Raw genomic sequence first — 20,219 nt, forward strand, 5'->3', positions numbered from 1 at the left:
GGTGAGCAACAATGCAAGACAGCCAGGAGTTGTATTAGTGCCCACCCACATGAACATGGTCAAACAACAACCTAGAATGTAGCCGGGAAAGGCTGTGGGGACAAGCAGGGACAACAAAGCATCAATCCAAAAGGTTTTACATGGCTGATGTAAGCAAAGGCAGCTTATACAGTAAACTACAGCACCCGCTCTGCCTCCCTCGAGTCAAATAACCCACAGCAACGAGGGGGAGGAAAACCCTACAGCAGAGTATATGTGTGCATGCCACTGCTTTGCCTGTATTGTGGTTTACGTCAGCAGCAGTCCCTCGGCATTCCTGCCAAAATTCCCTACTGACCAGATAGTAAGAGCGTACTCACAGTTACACACACACACAGAAAACCTGCAGCAGAGCCGGTTTTAAACTGGTGTGTAGAAAATAACAAATGAGCAAGATTACAATCTCACCAAACAGGTTTACTTCCTCTTTATGTCTTACTTACTTTTGAATAAGAATAATAGGTTTATGTTATAGTGGCTGAAAGATCATTAGGACGTCAGTCTTCTAAAAAGTGGGACAGGACGCATGTTAACTGTTTACAGATCTAACGAGAGTCCGGCCTTCAGACCAAAGGGAGTTTCTTCATAGTACATGAAAAAAAAACAATCTGGAAATTTTGGGAATATTAGTCTATTAGACCTTTTTTTTTTTAAAATAGAGAAAGTATTTTGTGCTTGGTATTTATCTTGAAGAAATAATTTAAAAAACAGGGAAGAGGTTTTTTATAGGCATCTCTTTTGCAAGTCAAAAAGATGCCCTGCAGCAACTTGGAAAAAAGCCGACAAAACCAATTTTGAGTGGGAGGTGTTTTGTGGGAACGTCTCATTTGGCACAGTTACATTCACAGTTACTTTATATCTTGATTTGGCCGTTTAACTGAACCACTAGCCTTGTCCCATCCACAAGAAGATAATGGAGTTATTCACCAAAACAAACTGGATAAATCTGGGGAGCAAAGAATCATGCACTAGCAAGATGAAAAAATACTACAACCATCATGATGGTCTCACATTTGATCAGTCAAAACCAAAACACAAAAACGGTATGCATGAACCAACTGTAACCCTGCTCCCCAAATGTATCCTAACTCTACTTTCAGCCTGTTTTCATTACTAAACAACTCAGTAATTCCACTCAAAAAGAGTAAAAAATGGCAGCTACATGCATGTCCAGCTGATACATAGAACGAAACAGAGGCAACACTAGTGCTCATGTTAAGCAGAGGAACAGTGATGACCGTCTCCAGCTTCAGCTCACATGATCTGATGAGGTTAAGCTACTCAGACATTTAAATGTATTAAATGATAGATTTTTTTACACTATCCTGTCCAGCATTGTTGCAAGCAGAATGGTGGTCTGGCTGCTGTGTTGTGAAGAACAAATTTGCTTTGCCAAGAGGAGCTTTATAGATATAAAGCCCCTCTTGATAATTAAGCATTATTCTTTATTTTTAAATTTGTTTGTTGCTGAATTTACATGTTAATGCTGGACCTGACAAGATGGGTGGGGGCAAAATAAAGGAGAGTAAACAGAAGTAAAAAAAGAAAAAGAGAGTTAAGAAACAAGGATACACCAGATAGAAAGTAAGAGTATCAGCTGTTCGATCTAAACAAGAAAAACCAGACAGCCAGCAGCTACACCTGAAAGGCAACTGAAAACCACCTGCAGCATCTTCAAGAAAAACAAAGCTTACAATCATCAGGAGCACCTATAAAAAGACAGACAAGCTGGGAAAAAAAGAACCACAACAACAAAAACATCACAAAGAAAAAACATAACAGAACCGTAGTTGTTGGTGACTGAACCCATCAGACAACGATGATCGGTGATCAGTGATCATGCAAATGTAACGGGGCAGCAGAGGGAGGAGGATGGGCAGCCCCCTGACACCAGGGCCCAAGGCCTGCCTCCCAGCCCACTCCAGAGGAGCCCGCCCAGCCCAGAGCCAGTGCCACCAACCCTGGTCCCACCATGAGCCCCGCACCACCACCACAAAGCATTATTATAGATTTCATCATTTTATCAAGTTCAAAAGTTCAAATGATCAAAAAAGCTGAAACAACATTTTGTTATTAAGTTTTTGTTTGTTTCTGCGGAAAATTGCGGTTCTGAATGCACAAATGATTTTATGTCTATGAGATAAACTAATGCACTCTAATAAATTCTGGGAATGAATCCAATCTGTTAAGCAGGTTATGACGACCTCCTGTTGTTAGAACTTATTCAGATGGTCGGTATGGGACATGTAGTTTTTGAACAGTGCTGAATTAAACCAGAAAACAGTTTCCTACATCACATAAAATCATCTCAATTTCTCATTAAGTATCACTGTAGCTTCAACCTCAAAATGCCAAACAACAACAGAAAATTCTGAATATGTCGAATTAGAGCTAAGTTTTTTTGTTTAAATTCCCAATGAAATAAAAGTAGCTTGACTTTTAAATCACTGGAATTCCATTTTTATCTGTAAATAAATATAATCTTGATTAATGCAGGAGTTTGTCACAAAAGATGTAAATCTGCAAATGCAACGCCACATATCTGCACATCTGAGGACAAAAATAAAAATGATGTCCAAACAATATCTTGACATTCCTCATTAATGCTTTTTTAGCTGGTTATATTTGTCATTTATGCGTGTTGTTTTCAAGCTGAATAAACCTAGAAAAAGGCACTTGTAACCTAGATACTGAGTCTTCGAGGAAAGGAGCATTGTGTCAAGTTCACCAGTTCAGAGCCATAAAAGGCGCTCACACCCACACAGACCCTGCACAATAAAGCAGTATAAATCTAATCTGAGCACCGGTTTATATCCCACGGCAGCCCTCACTTTTGATAGCATTCAGGGAATGTGTTAATTTTTAATTTTCTAACATACAATCATTTAAAGTTCAACCTGATCAGCCACGAATACGGGACATGACACTTGCATAGCAGCTTCTCACTGGCCTCATGGTGTCTGTATGTGTGCAACACACGTGCAGCCACAGCTCGGACTCGTGCACACCATGCAGACTTTCCTGGAAAGCCAGTGCACTTCTGACTAAGAAGGAAACAAATAATTGTCGGTACCTTTATCTTTATCAGCTAAATATGAGCAATTACAATGATATCAGATATTTGCATGAGCAACTGCTTTTCTAATTTTGCCTTTTTTCCAATATGTGGTTTGTGAAGGCTCTGACTGGAGATAGAGGGAGACCCAGACCACCAACAGGAGGTGATAAGAGTGTGGAAAGTGAAGGCAACCACAAGTCGAAGCATTGGGAGGGAAAGAACCTTGAGTTCAGGCAATTCTGAGTAAAGGATAATGAGTTTTAAAATAAACTGCTAAAGTGTAAATGAATCACAAACTGAGGACAATCATTAACTTGTGAAATGCAGTTACTTTAAATAATACTTTGCTGCTAGTTTGACATTTATCCTCATGTCACAAAAATTCTCTTATTAATGATCTAAAATGGAATTTCCACTGCAAGATCACTTTTTTTTATTTAAAAAACACAAATTTAACCTAACTACTATAAATGACTGCAATTAATCCACAGTGTGACATTTCAATAAACCATCACATGCTTGACATGTTTGCTCTTTGCTAAGCGCGAAGGTAAAACAAATTTCTAAAGTGCAACAAAAGAAAAACTCTCAGAAAAATCCCTCCTGTGCAAACCCTGCCGCCTGTTTGCCCATAGGCCGCCGAAAACCGATGTGAGGTCTTTTCAGCCTGGCCCCCCTTTTGTTCTGAGAAATAATAACCCGACAAAGCGTTTTATATTTCCATTTTCTGGGAAGAGATTTATGAAAAAATTATATTTAATCTAAAAATCCCAACTGCTGCTGTAATAAAGAAAATGAGTAAGTCCTGGATCAAAAAAAATGTGCGTTCTAGTAAGCTCATTTACAGATTACAAAAATGGCACATACACAGGCACGCACGCTCGCAAACATCCACCAGAGCTGCTGCAAGCGACATGTGAGGGGGGGCACATACATAAACTAAAGGCTTTACTCAGGAGGCTGGTGGTTGACTGGAATAAATGTGCAAAGTTAGCTCAGAAAAGTTTGGATCACACTGCTAATACAAGAACGATGAGAATCAATTCAGCTGTTTAAAGCTTCCTTAAGTCTGAACTGATGTCTGATTAAACGCATCAAACTGCTCACCCCGATGTTCTCCTGTCTGCAAAAATCACCATCATAAATGAAAAAAGGAAGACATCAGACAAGCCTGACAAGTGCCTCAAAGTCAAATTGTTGCACATTTGTTTTCCTTAAATGTCTCCTGTCTGCCATCCAACAAGTGTGTCTCTAAGCTGTCACTCAAACATCAGTTCAAACTCGGCAGCTCTCTGAGGAACCTCCGTCTGAGGGCCCGATCGACTCCTCTAGAGGCTTTTCAAACAAGGCTGGGAGAAAGAGCAGATGAAGGTATGAATCACATGTCTTGCTCTAACACAAAGGATCATTTTTGTTTTATTGAGAGGAGCGCTAACAAAGGTGACAGCCTAGCAAACTGTGGAGATGAAAGGTAACTAAGAGCTGCACAGGAAATAAAATTTTTTAAAAGACATAAAAAAGAGGGGAGGGGGGCTAAACTGGTTAATGTTTGGCTTGTTGTCAGAAAAGAGGATATAATGTATAATTTCTTGCTTCAAGTGGACAAAATACAGGAAGTGGACTACAAAGTAGGGCTGGGCGATTAATCGATAAAATCGATAAATCAAATTTTCCATTTCTGGTGATTTATTTTTATGAAAATCGGGATTTTTTTTTTCCATAGTTAGCAGCAGACTTAGCTCTCCCTCCACACCAGAACAATGTTTGACAGATTTTCAGTGAAGTGACCCTTCACTCACGCCTGGGATTTAGCTGTGCGTATAGCTGCAATGAGAAATGCTGCTCTCTATGAGATGCAGAAGTCATCTTTAGCCCACAAACTCTCATTAAGAGACAACCTTCATCAGGGGAATTATTTCTGCAGTGGATCCTGTATGATAAGGACCCAGATGGAAAGAGATCACGGATGCAGTTGTGTTGCATATTTCTATGTAAGATATGAAGTCGTTTATATGGTGGAAAATTATGACATTATATGCTTTATTTTTGCTGGCGTTCATTTATATAAATAAATAAATGTTTTTAATAAGTTTATTTATGTTTTGTAAAAGAAAAATAATCGATTAAAATCGGATTTGGTTATAAAAAATCTGAGATTTTATTTTTAGGCCATATCGCCCAGCCCTACTACAAAGCAAAGTGCATTGTGGGTCAGTTAACGGCATTGTGGGTAAACAACACAACCAAAACATAAGTGCATTTTGGACAACAGGCGGTTCTGGATGGGAGAAATGGTCAGACGTTGAAGAACGTGGTCAAAGTTCTGATAGAAATATGGTCAACCGAAGACCGCTAGGATCTATATGTATTAGAAACAGAAGTTGTCTTGGATTAACCAATAGATGAACGAGTTTTCTTCTTTGCTGGGTGTCTCCTCCTCTCCTGCATTAATTCTTGGTGCAGCACCGCTTCTGGCGAGGAGCGGAGAACGTTAATGGGGAAGAAAGAGGATTTAACTGACTTTGAACGTGGCGTGGTTTTTGGTGCCAGACAGGCTGGACTGAACAGCAGTGACGCTCAGTTTGATGTGTGGGAAGACCACAAACCTCCTTTTTAACATCTAAGAATCAACCAGAAAACAGAAGCAGAGGTGATAAGGTTATGATAAGGTGATCTGAAGAAGAGGAGAATGACAGGTGCTGCTAGGCCGGAAACAGACGTCACTCTGAGTCCTTTGGTGCTGCAGGCAGGTACAATCAGGTATAGAGAGAGAAAATGTGGAGCACTGTTGCTGAATTATGGAGAAGTGACTTCCATTTTGATACAAGGTTTAAGTGTTAATGCTGATGTTGGAACATCAGGGGTTCCCTTCAATCCTATTTAGTTCAAATATGGAATAATAAATATGGTTATGAAATAATCAATAAAATAAATAAAGGCTAAAATAAAAAGCTGCATGAGTTCAGGAGTAATGTGTGTCCCTGAGTTCACCTCATATCAATTTAACATGCACAGATGTAGTCAGGCAAGGTTTCCTGCAGAGCAGATCATTACGTAGAGTAGGTGTCATTAAAATATTCAGGACTGGGAATAAAACAGCCACTGTGAGCTTTAAAAGACGAAATTGGTTAAGACAGGTAACATCAATCCGTCTCATTTATTTTGACTGATGGTAGGATAAACAGACAGCAGAGGCGTATGACCCAGTCTGGTTCCAAACAAACAAAAATTGACCCCGTGCCATTCAGTGTAGACTATACTATACTTATGTTTTTTGTTATTACAGAAGCATCTATGGAATCAGCACAGTACTAGCAAGGTGGACCTAAAAAAGTGGCTGATGAGTGTGAGTGTTCATTTCATGAAGCAAAATCAGGAGCAACATGGCTGGACTTTTCATTTGTACACAACTGCAAACAAGCATAATAGTCAGACTTATTTGACTATTATGACTTAAGTATTCCTAAAGATAAATAATTAAATAATGGTTACAAGAAACCATGGACACTACATCCTTTGCCCATGCATTGCAGGCTGTCATCTGCATGCAAATCAGCAACATGTGCACACATTAATACTCATGATATAAACAGGTTTTGGAGCAAAACACGCTGCCACCCAGACAACATCCCTTTCCGGGAAGAACTTGCTTATTTCAGCCAGATGATGCCAAACCTCATTCTGCACACTTTACAACAGTATGCTGCAGGTCTCAAATGGGCCTGTCGGCAGGGTAGAGCAGCTGGGAAAACATTTCACTTCTAAACTAGTTACTGGCCTCAGTTCCTTAAAGCTTAGTGTTGTTAAAAGAGGAGGTGATGCAATACAGTCGTAAACTTGCTCGTTCACCAACTTCTCTGAAACAAGCGGGCGTATGTTAGCGGAGATTACTATTAAATTCTGAAGATAAGTACAGTATTCAGTTTTGATCTGTTAGTAGCTCCTGCTTGAAACAGAGACGAGTGATCTGTAAAGGCACTGGAACAGGCTGTCTAATGGTAACCGTTGAGCCACTCTAATCTGAGGTTGATCTAACAATATAATGCGCTTGCACTTACTTGGGAAGAGGTATATATACAGCTTTAACAGCACCACATGCAGACTAAAGTGCAAGGTATCCACTCCACCCTGTGTGGTGCGTTCAGGTGTGCGAGCGTTGGAGATGTTAGAGGGTTGAGGACGCTGGCCGAGGCTGCAGCTCACTCCAAATCCCTTGGGGCTCGATGGTTGCCTCAGCTGTGATATAAATACTGCACACACTCCCAGGTGTACAAAGTAAACATGGTCAACACTGTCAGGTACCACAGCGACCGGGACAGGAGGCGAGGTTTTTCATCTGCCAGCTGCTTACCGAATAATTTATCAGCTCACTAAAACACAAGCCAAAGCTTCTAAACTGAGCTTGATTAGGTGTCAAAGACTAAAGCAGACTCTTAATGAGATGATCTTATGGACTTTCCCTCTCACACTCTGGAGCTCATTCATATTGAATTAAGCCCATTACCAGTCATAAGACCAGATTAAAATGTTTTATTGCATTTTAGCAAGCCTCGATCCGTCTCTGCTCCTAATCAAAATGTTGGCATTTATCAACACGGCAGATGAAACACTAGACAGATTTCCCCTGGTGTGACTGCACCGAGGAGCTAAATTCTCATTACTCCACGGGTGACACTAACAAATTTTGTTGGAGATTCCCAGTGTGCTCCAGCAGCACACTGACATTGATGGAGAAAACGCTACAAAATCCCATCTGCAGTTCTTCATGATTGTTGTTGCTTCCTAGACTGTTAGTGCAATCGGGTTAAAAATGCTTCAATAATATCCTAAAACACAAAAAATATTTGCTTCTTTAAGAAAAAGCCAACATCAACTAGATGCATGGACCATGAACCACCCCTCTTGTCTTTATGTATCTCCAGGAAAAAAGAAAATATAAAAAATTAGTGGTCATTAGCATAGTATTGCATATGATGCTTTTGACAAAGGTCTTACCTTGGTGACTGTGTGATGTCATCGCTGACAGGTCAGTCAGGTGGGTGTCCACACAGCACAACTAGAAAGCACCTGGCACAGTTTATGTGTCTATTGCAGAATAAATGTGAGTGGATGTGTTCAGGTGCAGGTGTAATTTATGAGGAGGGCTGTTACCCTTCCAAAACTGTGGATGTCTGGGAGTGTGACCTCAAATGTGTAAGAGTGCTCAGGCTGATCCAACACCACACGATCATACAGGAAACAGGTAGCAGACGTCCGCCAGCAGCAGCCAATCTCCATTAGCATAATGATTTGGCTACTCCGATTAGCACCTGTAAGGCAAAACAGAAAACATTACTCTTTAAAAATCAGAACTTCTAAGAAAACAACACCAGGAGACTTTTATAGATGGTACATGGATCTTACATCTGAGAAAACAGCTATGTTGAAGGATAAGAACTAGTACCAGGAACTAAAAAAGTTAGGCAGAAGTATCATTTAAATGTCTCACATTTTCTTGTCATTCGTGGTTTTGATCTTTCAGTGACGCAAAAGTGAAGAAATCAGCTTTGCATGTAAAAATGGTGACAGGTGTATGCAGTTCGACATCTAATATTTTTGTTCTTTTAAAAAATGCATTATTGATCCTTTAATAAAATGCATTCTTTTATTGTTTCCTCTTTGCAAACTGTGGCTTAAATTTCATGAAGTTTGAAGCGCTGAAAAAGGAATAATAGCTAAAAACATTGTGCATATTTACATTACAGTCTGTTTTGGAAGATGCCTTATCCAAATGCCCTTCCAGCCTTAGTTTATGGCTGCTGAAGAGGCACTTTTCAAGGGCAGGAACTTTAGTTCTCATAACTACTGGTTCCGGCTTCCCTTATTGTTTTTAAGGCGACCATTCAGTGATTGACTGAATCAAAGTAGCTGTGTTGGGACAGAAAAACAACTGTGTGATGATTGCACAAGCCCAAAATTGGATGCCACCATTTAAAAAGTAGAAAAAATTGTAAATATAAAAAAAAATTGAGGAAAAACAACCTGATTCTAACTCTTCTACTGGCCACCTGAGAAATAACCCTCAAAGATGTTGTTCTTTGGTGGGAACCCTTAAGCTTATTCGATCCAAATCAAACTATCCCACAGCTCTTTTCTTTTAGGAATCAAAAAGCAGTGCTCGTCTAGCTATCTATATATGACAACTACTTTTTGAGCTCCAAAAGAAAAGGCAAAGCTATCTCTTGAAAACAGAGGGGTGGGGCCAAAGGGAGGAACTGGGATTGGGCTTTAATCCCAGGTTTCAGTTCTCAAACTGTCCAAATGAGAGTACACCAGTATTAGAACACCTGAGGGCCACTCAGCAACATAAAAATATTTCTATTTTTATAATCATCTTATATGTTTCTGTTTTTCACTGTTGCCAATTCAATTGCATTACTTGGTTATTAAAGGTAGAAAGCTGTTGCCATGGTAATTGAAGACCACAGAAAGCAAAAAGCTGTAAACCAATCAGGCGATAAATTGCTTGCCCTGCACATTTTTTTTAACCTTGGTGCTCAAAAATATTAAGTGCTGCACTATCTTCACTGTAGAAATGGGTAAAACAGACGTATTTCTCTCATCCATATGAATTTCACTGAGCAGGAAACATTGATTCCTCTATTTGTTTAGGAACAGCTTTTTTCTCTTTTTTTTGTTGTTGTTTTTATAAGTGTGTGATTGGTTGTGGTGCTGCTTCTACTAATAAATGATTGTAGTTTTCTTTGTTTTTGGGGGAGTAACCTGAATTCTTCATACCCAGAGCGTAAGTGTCAGATGTAATCACAGCTCGGGCCTAAAGCAACCACTACAAATAGAAAGGGGGTAAAACTGCCCAGGCACGAGGTTGGTGTGTGGGGGGAGTTAGCGTGCATGTTCACGCCCTTGTGTGTGTTAGCTGAGGTCTCAAAGGTTCTTTGAAGCAGGATGGATGCACGTGTGTGTGTGTGTGTGTGTGCATTAAAGAGAAGAGGGGGGGGTGTCAAGACAAGAGGGCCAGACAGTGCAGCCGCAGGACAAATTGCCCCCCGAAAAAGTCGGTCACTGCACAGAAAGGCAAAGTAAGGAGGGGGCTTTAAATGTGTGTGTCATGGGGGTAGCTGCCACTTGGTGGGGTTCCTGCAACACCAATTCTCCCAGGGCATCTCATCTGTCTCGGGAGGGGCATTCATCTGACCGTCCTAGGCCATTGTCCCTAAAATGAGTTGGCTTGATGCAGAGTGACAGAACGGGGGAGATGTGCCCTAGAGCCCAATATAAAGAAAGCAGTGTGATGGTGCAAAATTATACCAATGTTACAAAAAAACATCATTTAACATCAAATAAATGGGTGACTTCGATTTATCATGACACTGGCTGCTAAAATGCTTGTCATATAAATAAAGGGGTTAGCCTGTAGCCCAAACATAAACTCCCTGACACGTAATGACAAAAATTCGTCCTCTTCTGCCAAAGATTTATGAACACAACTCACACCATGTGGAAAGCTGCACTTTAAAACTGTCCTAATGTGCTGCTTTTGTGCTGTTTTAACATCTTCAACAGCCTGTACGCCCCCATTCACAAAAAAAGAAAGATTGACGCATGCAGAGAATTACCACCGCCCATCCCGAACCATTCACACACACTCAAATACACACTCACGCAGGCCTGGACCTTTGTTTTGCGCATTTTTTCTTTAATTAACACGACTAAAAAGCGCTAGAGAAGTGTTGGCACAGTCTATAAGACGGTAAAGCCTAAGGCTCGACTGTGTTCTATAAATAGTTCAGCAACAAACAATCGACATAATAAACATCGCCCGTCCATTCCCCCCCTTGTTGCCTACACACTTCCCGCCCGCAATAGTGTAATAACCCGCATGGAAATTCGTAGCTAAATGTTTTTAAAAGATATTAAATCATTCCTACGGCGTTCACATACGATTTAGACCCAAATGCAACCGTTTAAATATAACCTGGAAAGCGAAACCGAACAGGAGTAACGTGGAAAGTTCAGTCGGACATTGTTTTGATGAATCCTGTCTGTGCATCCCTTGCCTGAATATAACCATCAAAGCGGCGCTGCTCGGCAACACATTCATCCAGAGCGGACACAAACGCACCAACAGCTCACCTACACCGGCCAAGAGGAGGCCAGTCTTCCCAACATGTGTCCCTCAGGGGGTTTATATCGCTCCCATGTCAAGACTCCGGGATTTTTTCTCAGCGCACAGGGAGACGAAAAAAATCATCTCCTGACAGATTCCGCCATACTGGATTTTTGTTACAGCCCAGCGTCACATGGAGCGCCCCTGCATTCACCAGAGGCGGGGTCAGCCGGATGAAAATGTGATCATCTGCTTGTATCCGGCGTGATATGTGTGTACTTTCGTGGTCGTTTTGATGAAACGCTGTGATTGTAGCTTTGCCACCGATCAGGAAAACGTCTCTGGGACTGGGCGTGTCCTGTTTTGTAATATTTCAGCATGCAGTGATCATGTCATCACTTTGTTTTAACAACTTTGTCCAGAATCCGAATTTCTGTTGCATATGCAACCATTAATCTTAAATTCCAGTAACTTTCAGAGCCTTTCAGAGCAAAATATTTTATATGTTTTTGTATTTCATCTGTAAAACGCAAAGTAGGGTACTATATCATCCAGTTTGTAATTAATCCTACATCACTGGCAATTAAACACATTTATAGCATTTTTTATCTTGATGACATCCATAATACGTACATAATAGTTTGTGCTACTTTCTGATCTTTTCCCCCCATTCTGAGCTGTTTTTTCCCCATATCATGGTAAAAAAAAAAAAAAAAAAAGACTATACGCGTTCTTGAAAATAACTTGAAGTTATTACAACCAATTTCTCCAAAATGCTGCTCATTGAAAGAGTTAGAAATTAAGTTTTCTTTTAAAATATGTGTTTTGGAATTAATGCCAGCACTGATTTCAAGAGATTTGTTTAAATGAATTTAATCAAAAGATTGAGACAAAGGTAACAAAACCTTTAAAAACCCCTGGAACATCTGGAAAAGAAGATACCTAGATTAACTGACAACAGCTTGGTTATGGATCAAACTTTCTTTCTGAGAAGAAAAGTTTATGTAGGCTAATTCATCATCCATGTAACATAATATAATTTAGAGATTTTGAAGAAATCTCTGTATACTAAGGCTAGTATTTAAAGTGTAACTACACCCCCTGCTTTTTGAATAACTAACCACAGCAAAATGTTGAGAAATGCAAGAGGCTGAGAGGAATGAGGAAGTGAGCAAGGGATGGGTTGCGAATACAGGAGGTAGGATTTATTTGTTAGAAAAATCTAAGCACAACAAACTAGTGTACTCTAATATTAGCATTCATTAAAAACAGGCGACATAATCTTGCAGACTTTGGGTAGTATAATGAATCAGAGGTTTTAGAAGAGCGGAAAGAATGAGGCAAAGATGGCTGTCTGACAATAAAAAACATAACATTTCATAACAATAGTCATGTAATGCTATTTACACCTAAATAAAAAGGGGAGGGCAGGGGGGGGGTGCACTATCACTTTATTATGTATTATCTTTGGACCCCAATAATAAAAACAAGGGGTTTGTAGCTCTGTAATAAATCAATTAAAGTCCAGATTTTTAAATTAGCCTGCCTGCAGTAGAAATCTGTCACTAATTGAAAACATTCAGTGCATTTTAACAACAAATTAGAACAAAGTAGACCCTGAGCTGTCAGGCTGCTCAGATCCTGCATCAAGCAAGAGCTGGGAAAACACTTCAATTTCTAAACTAGAGCATGTGGGTTCTGCACACCCCAGTTGAAACATATTTTTAATGTGTGCACGTCTCTAAAACATCACATTTTAATGGCAAGGGAAGCTGAGATTGGGAGGAGAGCAAATCCAGTCCATCAACAAAATCTGTCTGTTCCAGCATTTCTAAACCTTCTTTCTGTTACTCACTTTCCATAACCAGCACCTGCAAAGTGGAGCAAATATTTTTATCCAATTTTCACATTTCAACATGAAATATCTTCCCTTCTGCCAGCTCTAATCCAATATGTCTTTATTTCCATTACTTTATATTTGATTTGCATCTCAGCCACCACCCACTGGCAAATGTGCAAACACCTGTTTTAGCTGACTAGATTATTGTAATATGCTAACCAGTTTCTATATAGGGTACGTCTGCAGGCAGAGACAGTGTTATTATTCATCAAGTGTAGGTAGACTGCACAGCGCTGCTGTGAGTTAAGTCTACTCTCATGTCCCCAGGCTCCTTAGACAGCTCACTGAAGTTCACAGAGAAATTTCGTAAAGATTAGTTTCTGGCCTGAACAAGGCAGGCCGACACACAGGAGAGCAGAATGAGCTAAAATGTGATGGAAATTCATCAACGCTGAGTTTTGAGCCAGGCTGTAATTCAGACAGGAAAAGAGAAATAATTTAATTAACAGAATTACACTGTGGCTACCACACTGTAAAACTAAAATAAAATTAATTAATTAAAAAACAGTAATATCTACACACCAGGAAAATACAGAGAAAAAAATTATTTGTACAATTACAATAAAATTCTGTTATAAAAATAGTTTGTGTCTTTAGATCTTTAGTTTTTATTTCAGGTTTTTAATATTTAATGAAAAAGGTTAGCATATATATTAATAATCCAGTCCCATGTCCACCTCCCTAACCTCTCGGCTAACACTATATGTATGTATGTATGTATGTATGTCGTATCATAGTGTAAATACATTCACAGGGAAATAGCAGAGTATTAACAGTATTAAACATGAATTTAGCTGTTTAACTATTTTTATTGTGAAATTATGACTGGACACTTTTGAAAATGTATTATTACAGTTATTTTGGATAAATTAATTTATATGTTTTTTATGTTATTTTATGCAACCATGCAAACGTTTAGAAAGACTTTCCCATTAAATCTAATAGGAAACTGTGTCCAAACTTTGGACTGGTAGACTTAAAACTGCAGCCAATTACTGTAATCTTATTTATATAAAAAATATAGGCTATATACAGGTAAAACCTGTGAAATTATAAAGAAAAGACTGTGGCATTACGGTTTTTTACAATGTAGATTTTTTTTATCAACCTGTTTTATTTTATTTATTTCTTTTTTTTCTATTTTCCCTTTTCAAAAATTCAGCATTATTTTACAATGATACCAAAGATGAGCTTGTGATACCTTTAGACTAGTCATAGTGTGTATGATAATTATTTAAATTGGAGCTTGTTAGAATAATGTTTTTACACAGAAACATGTAACTATTTATAACTTGTCAGTTTATCACTCAGTTATTTCTAAAATATTGTAAATGGATCTGGTAAGCTGTTTTCCATTACTACCAAGCTTAATCTAGCTTCTTAATAATGCAACCTTACAATTTCTCACTTCCACTGCATGCACCTTGTATTCCACTAGTTCCTGGTACTTTCCTCTTGTGTACTTCCTTCAGCTTCTTTTCTCAGTAAGAACTGCCTTGTAGCCTGGAGATGATGTCTGGTCTGAATAAGGGCTGAGTAGTTGGGGGTTGGAACTTTCAACTCACTTTCCAGGGATAAAGTCATCATCTATTGGACCTTTTCCTCATTGGAAATTACGATTGTATGGTTGGTTGTCTTAACAATGATCTTGCATTTGAGCAGCCCCTTTAGGATGTGGTCAGTGTTTCAGGTGAATGAGGGTGTATAACTAAGCAAATAAGTTGGAAAATTACTATTTTAACCAATTATAACATTAATAGGTAGTTACAGAGAGTTTTGTTATATTTTTTCCTTTCCATTTCACCTCTTCCTATATTGAGCAAAGAGGTCATGCTCCACCAACAATTACTCATCTTGCACAAGGGCATCTCAGCAGGGCAGATGTCTAATTGCTCCATCACTGACCTCCCCTCTGTCCATATCAACATTTTTATTACTGCTGCAAGACCTTCTTTATTATTTCTAACCTGACCCTGGCTTTGTGCTGCTCCATTACAACTGGCATTTATTAATCGAGGTCGCTCCTCCTTCAGAGTACAAGGGAGGCCCATTGGGACAGCCGTATCCATAGCAACAGAGGATTATACTGTAATTTGTGGATGAGCTGTGGAGCTTCAGTTACATAAGGCAGCAGATCTTGAAGGCATCTCTGATGGTGCGTTTAAGGAAGCTCTTCGGGGTTGTAACCTCAAGCCTGTGTGAGTGAAGACCTTCCTCCTCTGTCTGTACATGTTTACCAATTAAAGGAGGAATTTAGACATGGTTTTAATTAAAGTTTGTGAAGGCCACCTGCAAAGCACATCCTTTAGAATCACACCTTTCTTCAAAGTATAAAATGTAAAATTCAATTGAAATGGTTAAACTGACTTTAAAAACTTTATAAATGAAAAATAAAGCATATTAGACGTGTGTTTTTGATCATACCCATATGACTGTAATGTCACACAAACTTGAAAAAACACAGAGGAGGGAGCAGTAATTGCTTTTGGACATCTGCATCTGTATTGTTTGTGTACAGGCTTTTGCTGACGCAGATGAGCATTAAACACTCTAATGTGTGTATATGTGTGAGTGTGTGAGTGCATCCAGAGCAATGATGTCAAAGCAGGGATTAGATTGGCTTATATTGCCCAGAGCAGCACATTTTCAATTCAGTGAACACACTCGGGTTGCCAAATCGCTGATTATGTTAGTTTAACTATTTTGCATCCAGGGGGAGCAGTCATCACCTCCTTCCTCTTTGACATAACGTCCTGTGTGTCTCTTCTTTTTTGGAGCATGATGCCTTTCAAGCCATCTCTGCTGAAAAACTACATGTAACTATCTGAAAACACAGATCCTGAGTAATGGTGTTCCAGAAATACACTGTGTTTCTGGCCAGCACCTGAGTGAGGAGCAGCAATCAGGGCAGGAAAGTCAACAGAGGAGTGTGCAGGGCCATGCACAAACCTCCTCTTCGCTACCACAGCAGACACATCACACACAGGCTGTGGACCAGACCACTTGCAATACACACACAAGTGGCTGTTAGTGGTTTGTGAAGGGAAGCCATCGTCTCACCCAACATGGACCCACATGAGTCAAATGCAGCACACAGACAAAGCTTGCAAACCTCAGCGTCATAAAGAAGCTTTGCTTTGGCAGCTAAGAGGAAAACACTTGTGAGCATCATGTTGCAATGTACAGTTTGCCATACAGCAGATTCTGACACATAGAAATGTTTTTAAGCATGTTTGTTTATGTTAGGTTGCTAACATGTAAAATTGAGACAAACATTTTTTTCCAGGATGCCTTGGCAGGGTTTTTAAAAGAGAAGAGAGAGTTAAAGCAGCCATAAAGAGTTCTTGTTAAAAAGCAGCAGAGTCAAGGCTTCTTACAGTTGAGCCAGTTAGTCTAAAACTTTCCATCAAAGCCACGCTGAGCTGCATGGAGTAATTACCTCTCACACAGCAACAGCTCCCAGGCCTTATTACTGATACTGCTTTTGTGTGCGTATGCGTGTGTGTAAGGTGCACGTAACTGTGCTCATTGTAGAAGAATATGCGTCCAATGTCTTGGTCAGGGAGTGTGTGTTTCCATGCCTATAAAGAAACAGCAGCCCAGAGTCCCCTGCTTTTTCAGACATAAACCAGCTCGCTGGGGTGATAAACGGAGAAATGTTGTTATGACGGGCCGCTCCTGGTCTCTGCTGTCCTGATGACGGCAGAAAGAAGCCCACCCAATGTGCTGTTCCAGAGAGCCTGAGTAAAAATAGACAGATTTGAAAGTCAAATCCAGACTGGAAAGCACTTGGAACAAGACGCAAGCTCTGAACAAGTTATCATTCCTGTCATCTTTAAATTTAGGGCCGAATCATTTCCAATTAGCTTTCAAATACATTTTTTTACAGCCGCAGATCAAGTCAAAAGGTTAAACTAATGAACACACTGTGACCAGTTTAGTGATTCAAGAAGTATAAAAACTTGCTCTATGTGAAAGCACCTGTTATATTTAAGCAGTCACCCTGCAAAAAATGACTTCAACTGTAATACCAACGGAAATTAAAAGCAGAATTTTACTGTTTTATTTGGCTGAGTGGAAACTAGTTTCATACACCTTATGTAAAGTTTGGTAATTGATAAATCTGAAACATCGGGAGATGAATAATACACAGTATTTACTTTTTAAAAAAATCCAACTTCAGATGAATAATACTATATTCTTTCCCATTTTAGTTGCTCTTGAAATTAAACAGTGCCACAGAAGCTCAGAGGCTAAATCTGCCCTCTTGACACTTCCTGAAGTGCTGCCATCAAGCTGAGATAAAAAATAATACTTCCATCTGAATTATAGTGAAGCAGAAGAACTGAGATTTAATGTTAAATGACATTTAAAGAGAACACATAAACCCCATCTCTTGAGGGAAAGTCCTATTTCTGAGTTCCTATGGCTGAACATGAGAGTAAGTCATTGTAACTTACTATGCTGTAACATTTTGAAAGAGATGACAATACAAAACAAGCTAAACAGCATCTGAATTTTTTTTCACATAAAAATTAAAGTAGGGCTAAAAATTAAAAGACAGAAAGAAAAACGGACATTGTGGCACAAGATGGGGCAAAAAACATAGTTTAGGTCAGATCATGTTGTATTAAATGTTTTATATATAGTACAACTCATTTTCAAGACATTTTTCTAAAGAGATTTTTTTCACAATGATTTCTCAAGTGGCACCTCCAACCTTCTTTAGGTTGAAAACACCATCATCTACCAGCTTCAGCAAGTCCACTCTCATCTGGACAAATCAGGCAGCATCATGAAGTTCATGTTCTTTGATTTCTCTTTAACACAATTCAGCTTGCACTGTTACATTAGAAGTTCCAGAAATTGGATGTGGAAGTGGATGCCTCAACAACTGCTTGTATTTATGACTGCCCAACTAACAAACCACAGTTTGTTAGACTGAAAGGTTGCGTGTGTGAGAAGGTGGTCAGCAGCACAGGAGCACCACAAGGGACTGTACTCTCACCATTTTCTTCACTGTACACCTCAGACTTTTCACTTAATTAATTTACTTTTTATTTACAAGGATTATTTCACCATAACTAAAACACACAAGTGTAATTCTGTTGACACGAGTTTTACTCTCGTCCCATGACTGATGATTTGAATGTCCTGGAAGCTCAGCAGACTGAATCACATGTTTTCTGAGGTCAGATGGCAAGTCCTGACCAGACTGTGCGTACAGTGTATAATTCTGACTGGATTAAGACTGTATATTCAAATCCAACTTTCATTGGTTGTATTGTCAATCTTTTTTATTTATGAGCCCCACTGCTGCAAAGAGCTGTTAAGCCAGAAAGAATTTCCTAAGTCTGGGTTTTAATGGAGTCTGTGAGTGTCTCATGATAGTCTAACTGCTTTTCAAAGGCTTGTTCAGGGGAAAAACAGAGACTACTTGCCATTGTTAAGTATGGAAATTAGTTTATTTGATTATATGGTAAAATATCAGCTTTTAAATCTGTATCATCCCTCAAAATCAACTGATATGTAAGTAAATTTGCCCATAAATCTCATCGTCCCAGACCATGTGACCATGTTCTATGATCTTTCATCATGCAAGCTCGAGCTGAATGGAGTTCTTTGCTTCCATAGAGGCCATAAAAAATAATAAATAAGAAAGAACATGATGACATAAAGCAACTGTAAGCAGCTAATGTCATCTAACTTTCCAGCATGAAGGTTCTGCAGCCTCTTCCAGCCTTTAGTCATAACCAAGTAGAGAGTTTATAAATCTCTCACTCGCTGCAGATTTAAAATGTCTAAATAACATACACCCTGATATTTCCACATCTCGCCACATCTTGAGATGCTTGTCTTTTTCCAGGGAAGGATCAAAATGGAGCGCCTGGGCAGCCTGTAAAACGTATTTGGGCATGCAATCCATGGGTCCTGCCAGCAGCAGCATATAGCAAGAGGCATATAACTTTAACCAAAAGACCTAAGGTAGACAAGCTGGGTTAAGTGTTCATAAAATATCTCAGACTGGGGAATGTTTGATTGAGGGATTAAGGCAGAGAGCAGCTCCTTTACAAAATGGAGAGCAGCCATCCTGCTAATGATGTTTTTCCCTGTGGTTTTATTACCAGTACCTACATGGTAAGAGTGTGGACTCTGAGATCTGTGTTTCTTTTTTTAATCTCTCAGAAGTTTATAGGTCATTCCCAACAGACAGAGTTCAGGCTCCACAGACATGCAGCTAGACATTTAGTTTCATTGTGCGTAGAACATTTTGCTACCACAGATGTTGGGCAAATTGATCCCTGTTAGTGGATATTTATTTACTTATCTTTTTAAAAATTGTATCACTGCAAGGCTTAAGGTCATTGTTCCGCCTGCAATCATGCTCTCCCCACTTTTCAAAACCTTACTTTTACCCCCTGATTATTAAACCATTTCTAAATTATGTGCTTTTGACTGTCCAGGAGTCAATATGTAAGGTCATACATAGTCACATAAACATGAACTTGACCTTATTTTAACAGCTTAGCTACTCTTATTACTAGATTTGTCATTCATTTAGTAAATTATTTTAAATCAATGTAAATGCAACTGATTAAAAGATAGTTTTGTTTGTAGAGGAGAATGATCCCAGTCATACAGTAAGTAATATCACATTACCATAACATATAAAGGGAACAAAGCGCTAATATCCCATCTTTGGGATAGATTTTGAATTCTAAGAGCTAAGAATATGTTGGAAAAAAAGATAAACTAGAAGAACAATGCAGACATCTGTGTGGTGCTGCTGATGGTGATAATGGACCATTAATTCTTATACAGTAAAATATGATCTTTTAAAATTTGGGAGGAAAAAAAGTAAACTATGGCAGTTGTGCAGTTTCACTTAGATTTTTTTTTTTTTTTTTTTTTTTTTTTATTAAAACAAACGTATAACTTTTTTTCATTTTGTCAACAGCGTCATCTCCTGGATTCAATCGTAAACGACGTTACTGTTGTGCGTTTAAGTGCTAGATTGGATCAGCCGTGGGGACAAACCCAGCCTTCCCCAATCAAATAACCAATCGTTCATAGTGTCCTAATCCTAACAGCCAATCACAACTGACTCTTCCTTC

At 39.1% G+C, this 20,219-nt stretch overlaps 1 protein-coding gene across 3 annotated transcripts in view; it reads right to left on the reverse strand.

Annotated features, from left to right (window-relative positions):
• LOC121635506 (histone deacetylase 4-like) overlaps positions 1-11,479 on the reverse strand; it is a 66,829-nt gene extending 55,350 nt beyond the window's left edge. For 2 of the 3 annotated variants that reach the window (XM_041978710.1, XM_041978708.1), the window contains exons 1-2: positions 11,231-11,479; positions 8,093-8,406 (exon numbers count right to left, since the gene is read on the reverse strand). In XM_041978710.1, coding sequence (XP_041834644.1) covers positions 8,093-8,114 — 22 coding nt within the window. In that variant the 5' untranslated portion in view covers positions 8,115-8,406; positions 11,231-11,479. Of the gene's footprint in view, positions 1-8,092; positions 8,407-11,219 lie in introns of all 3 variants that reach the window. The other variant, XM_041978709.1, reaches the window with a different exon arrangement.
• Positions 11,480-20,219: the final 8,740 nt, after the last annotated feature.

This window comes from Melanotaenia boesemani, chromosome 24, assembly GCF_017639745.1.
Source record: "Melanotaenia boesemani isolate fMelBoe1 chromosome 24, fMelBoe1.pri, whole genome shotgun sequence".
NCBI lineage: Eukaryota > Metazoa > Chordata > Actinopteri > Atheriniformes > Melanotaeniidae > Melanotaenia > Melanotaenia boesemani.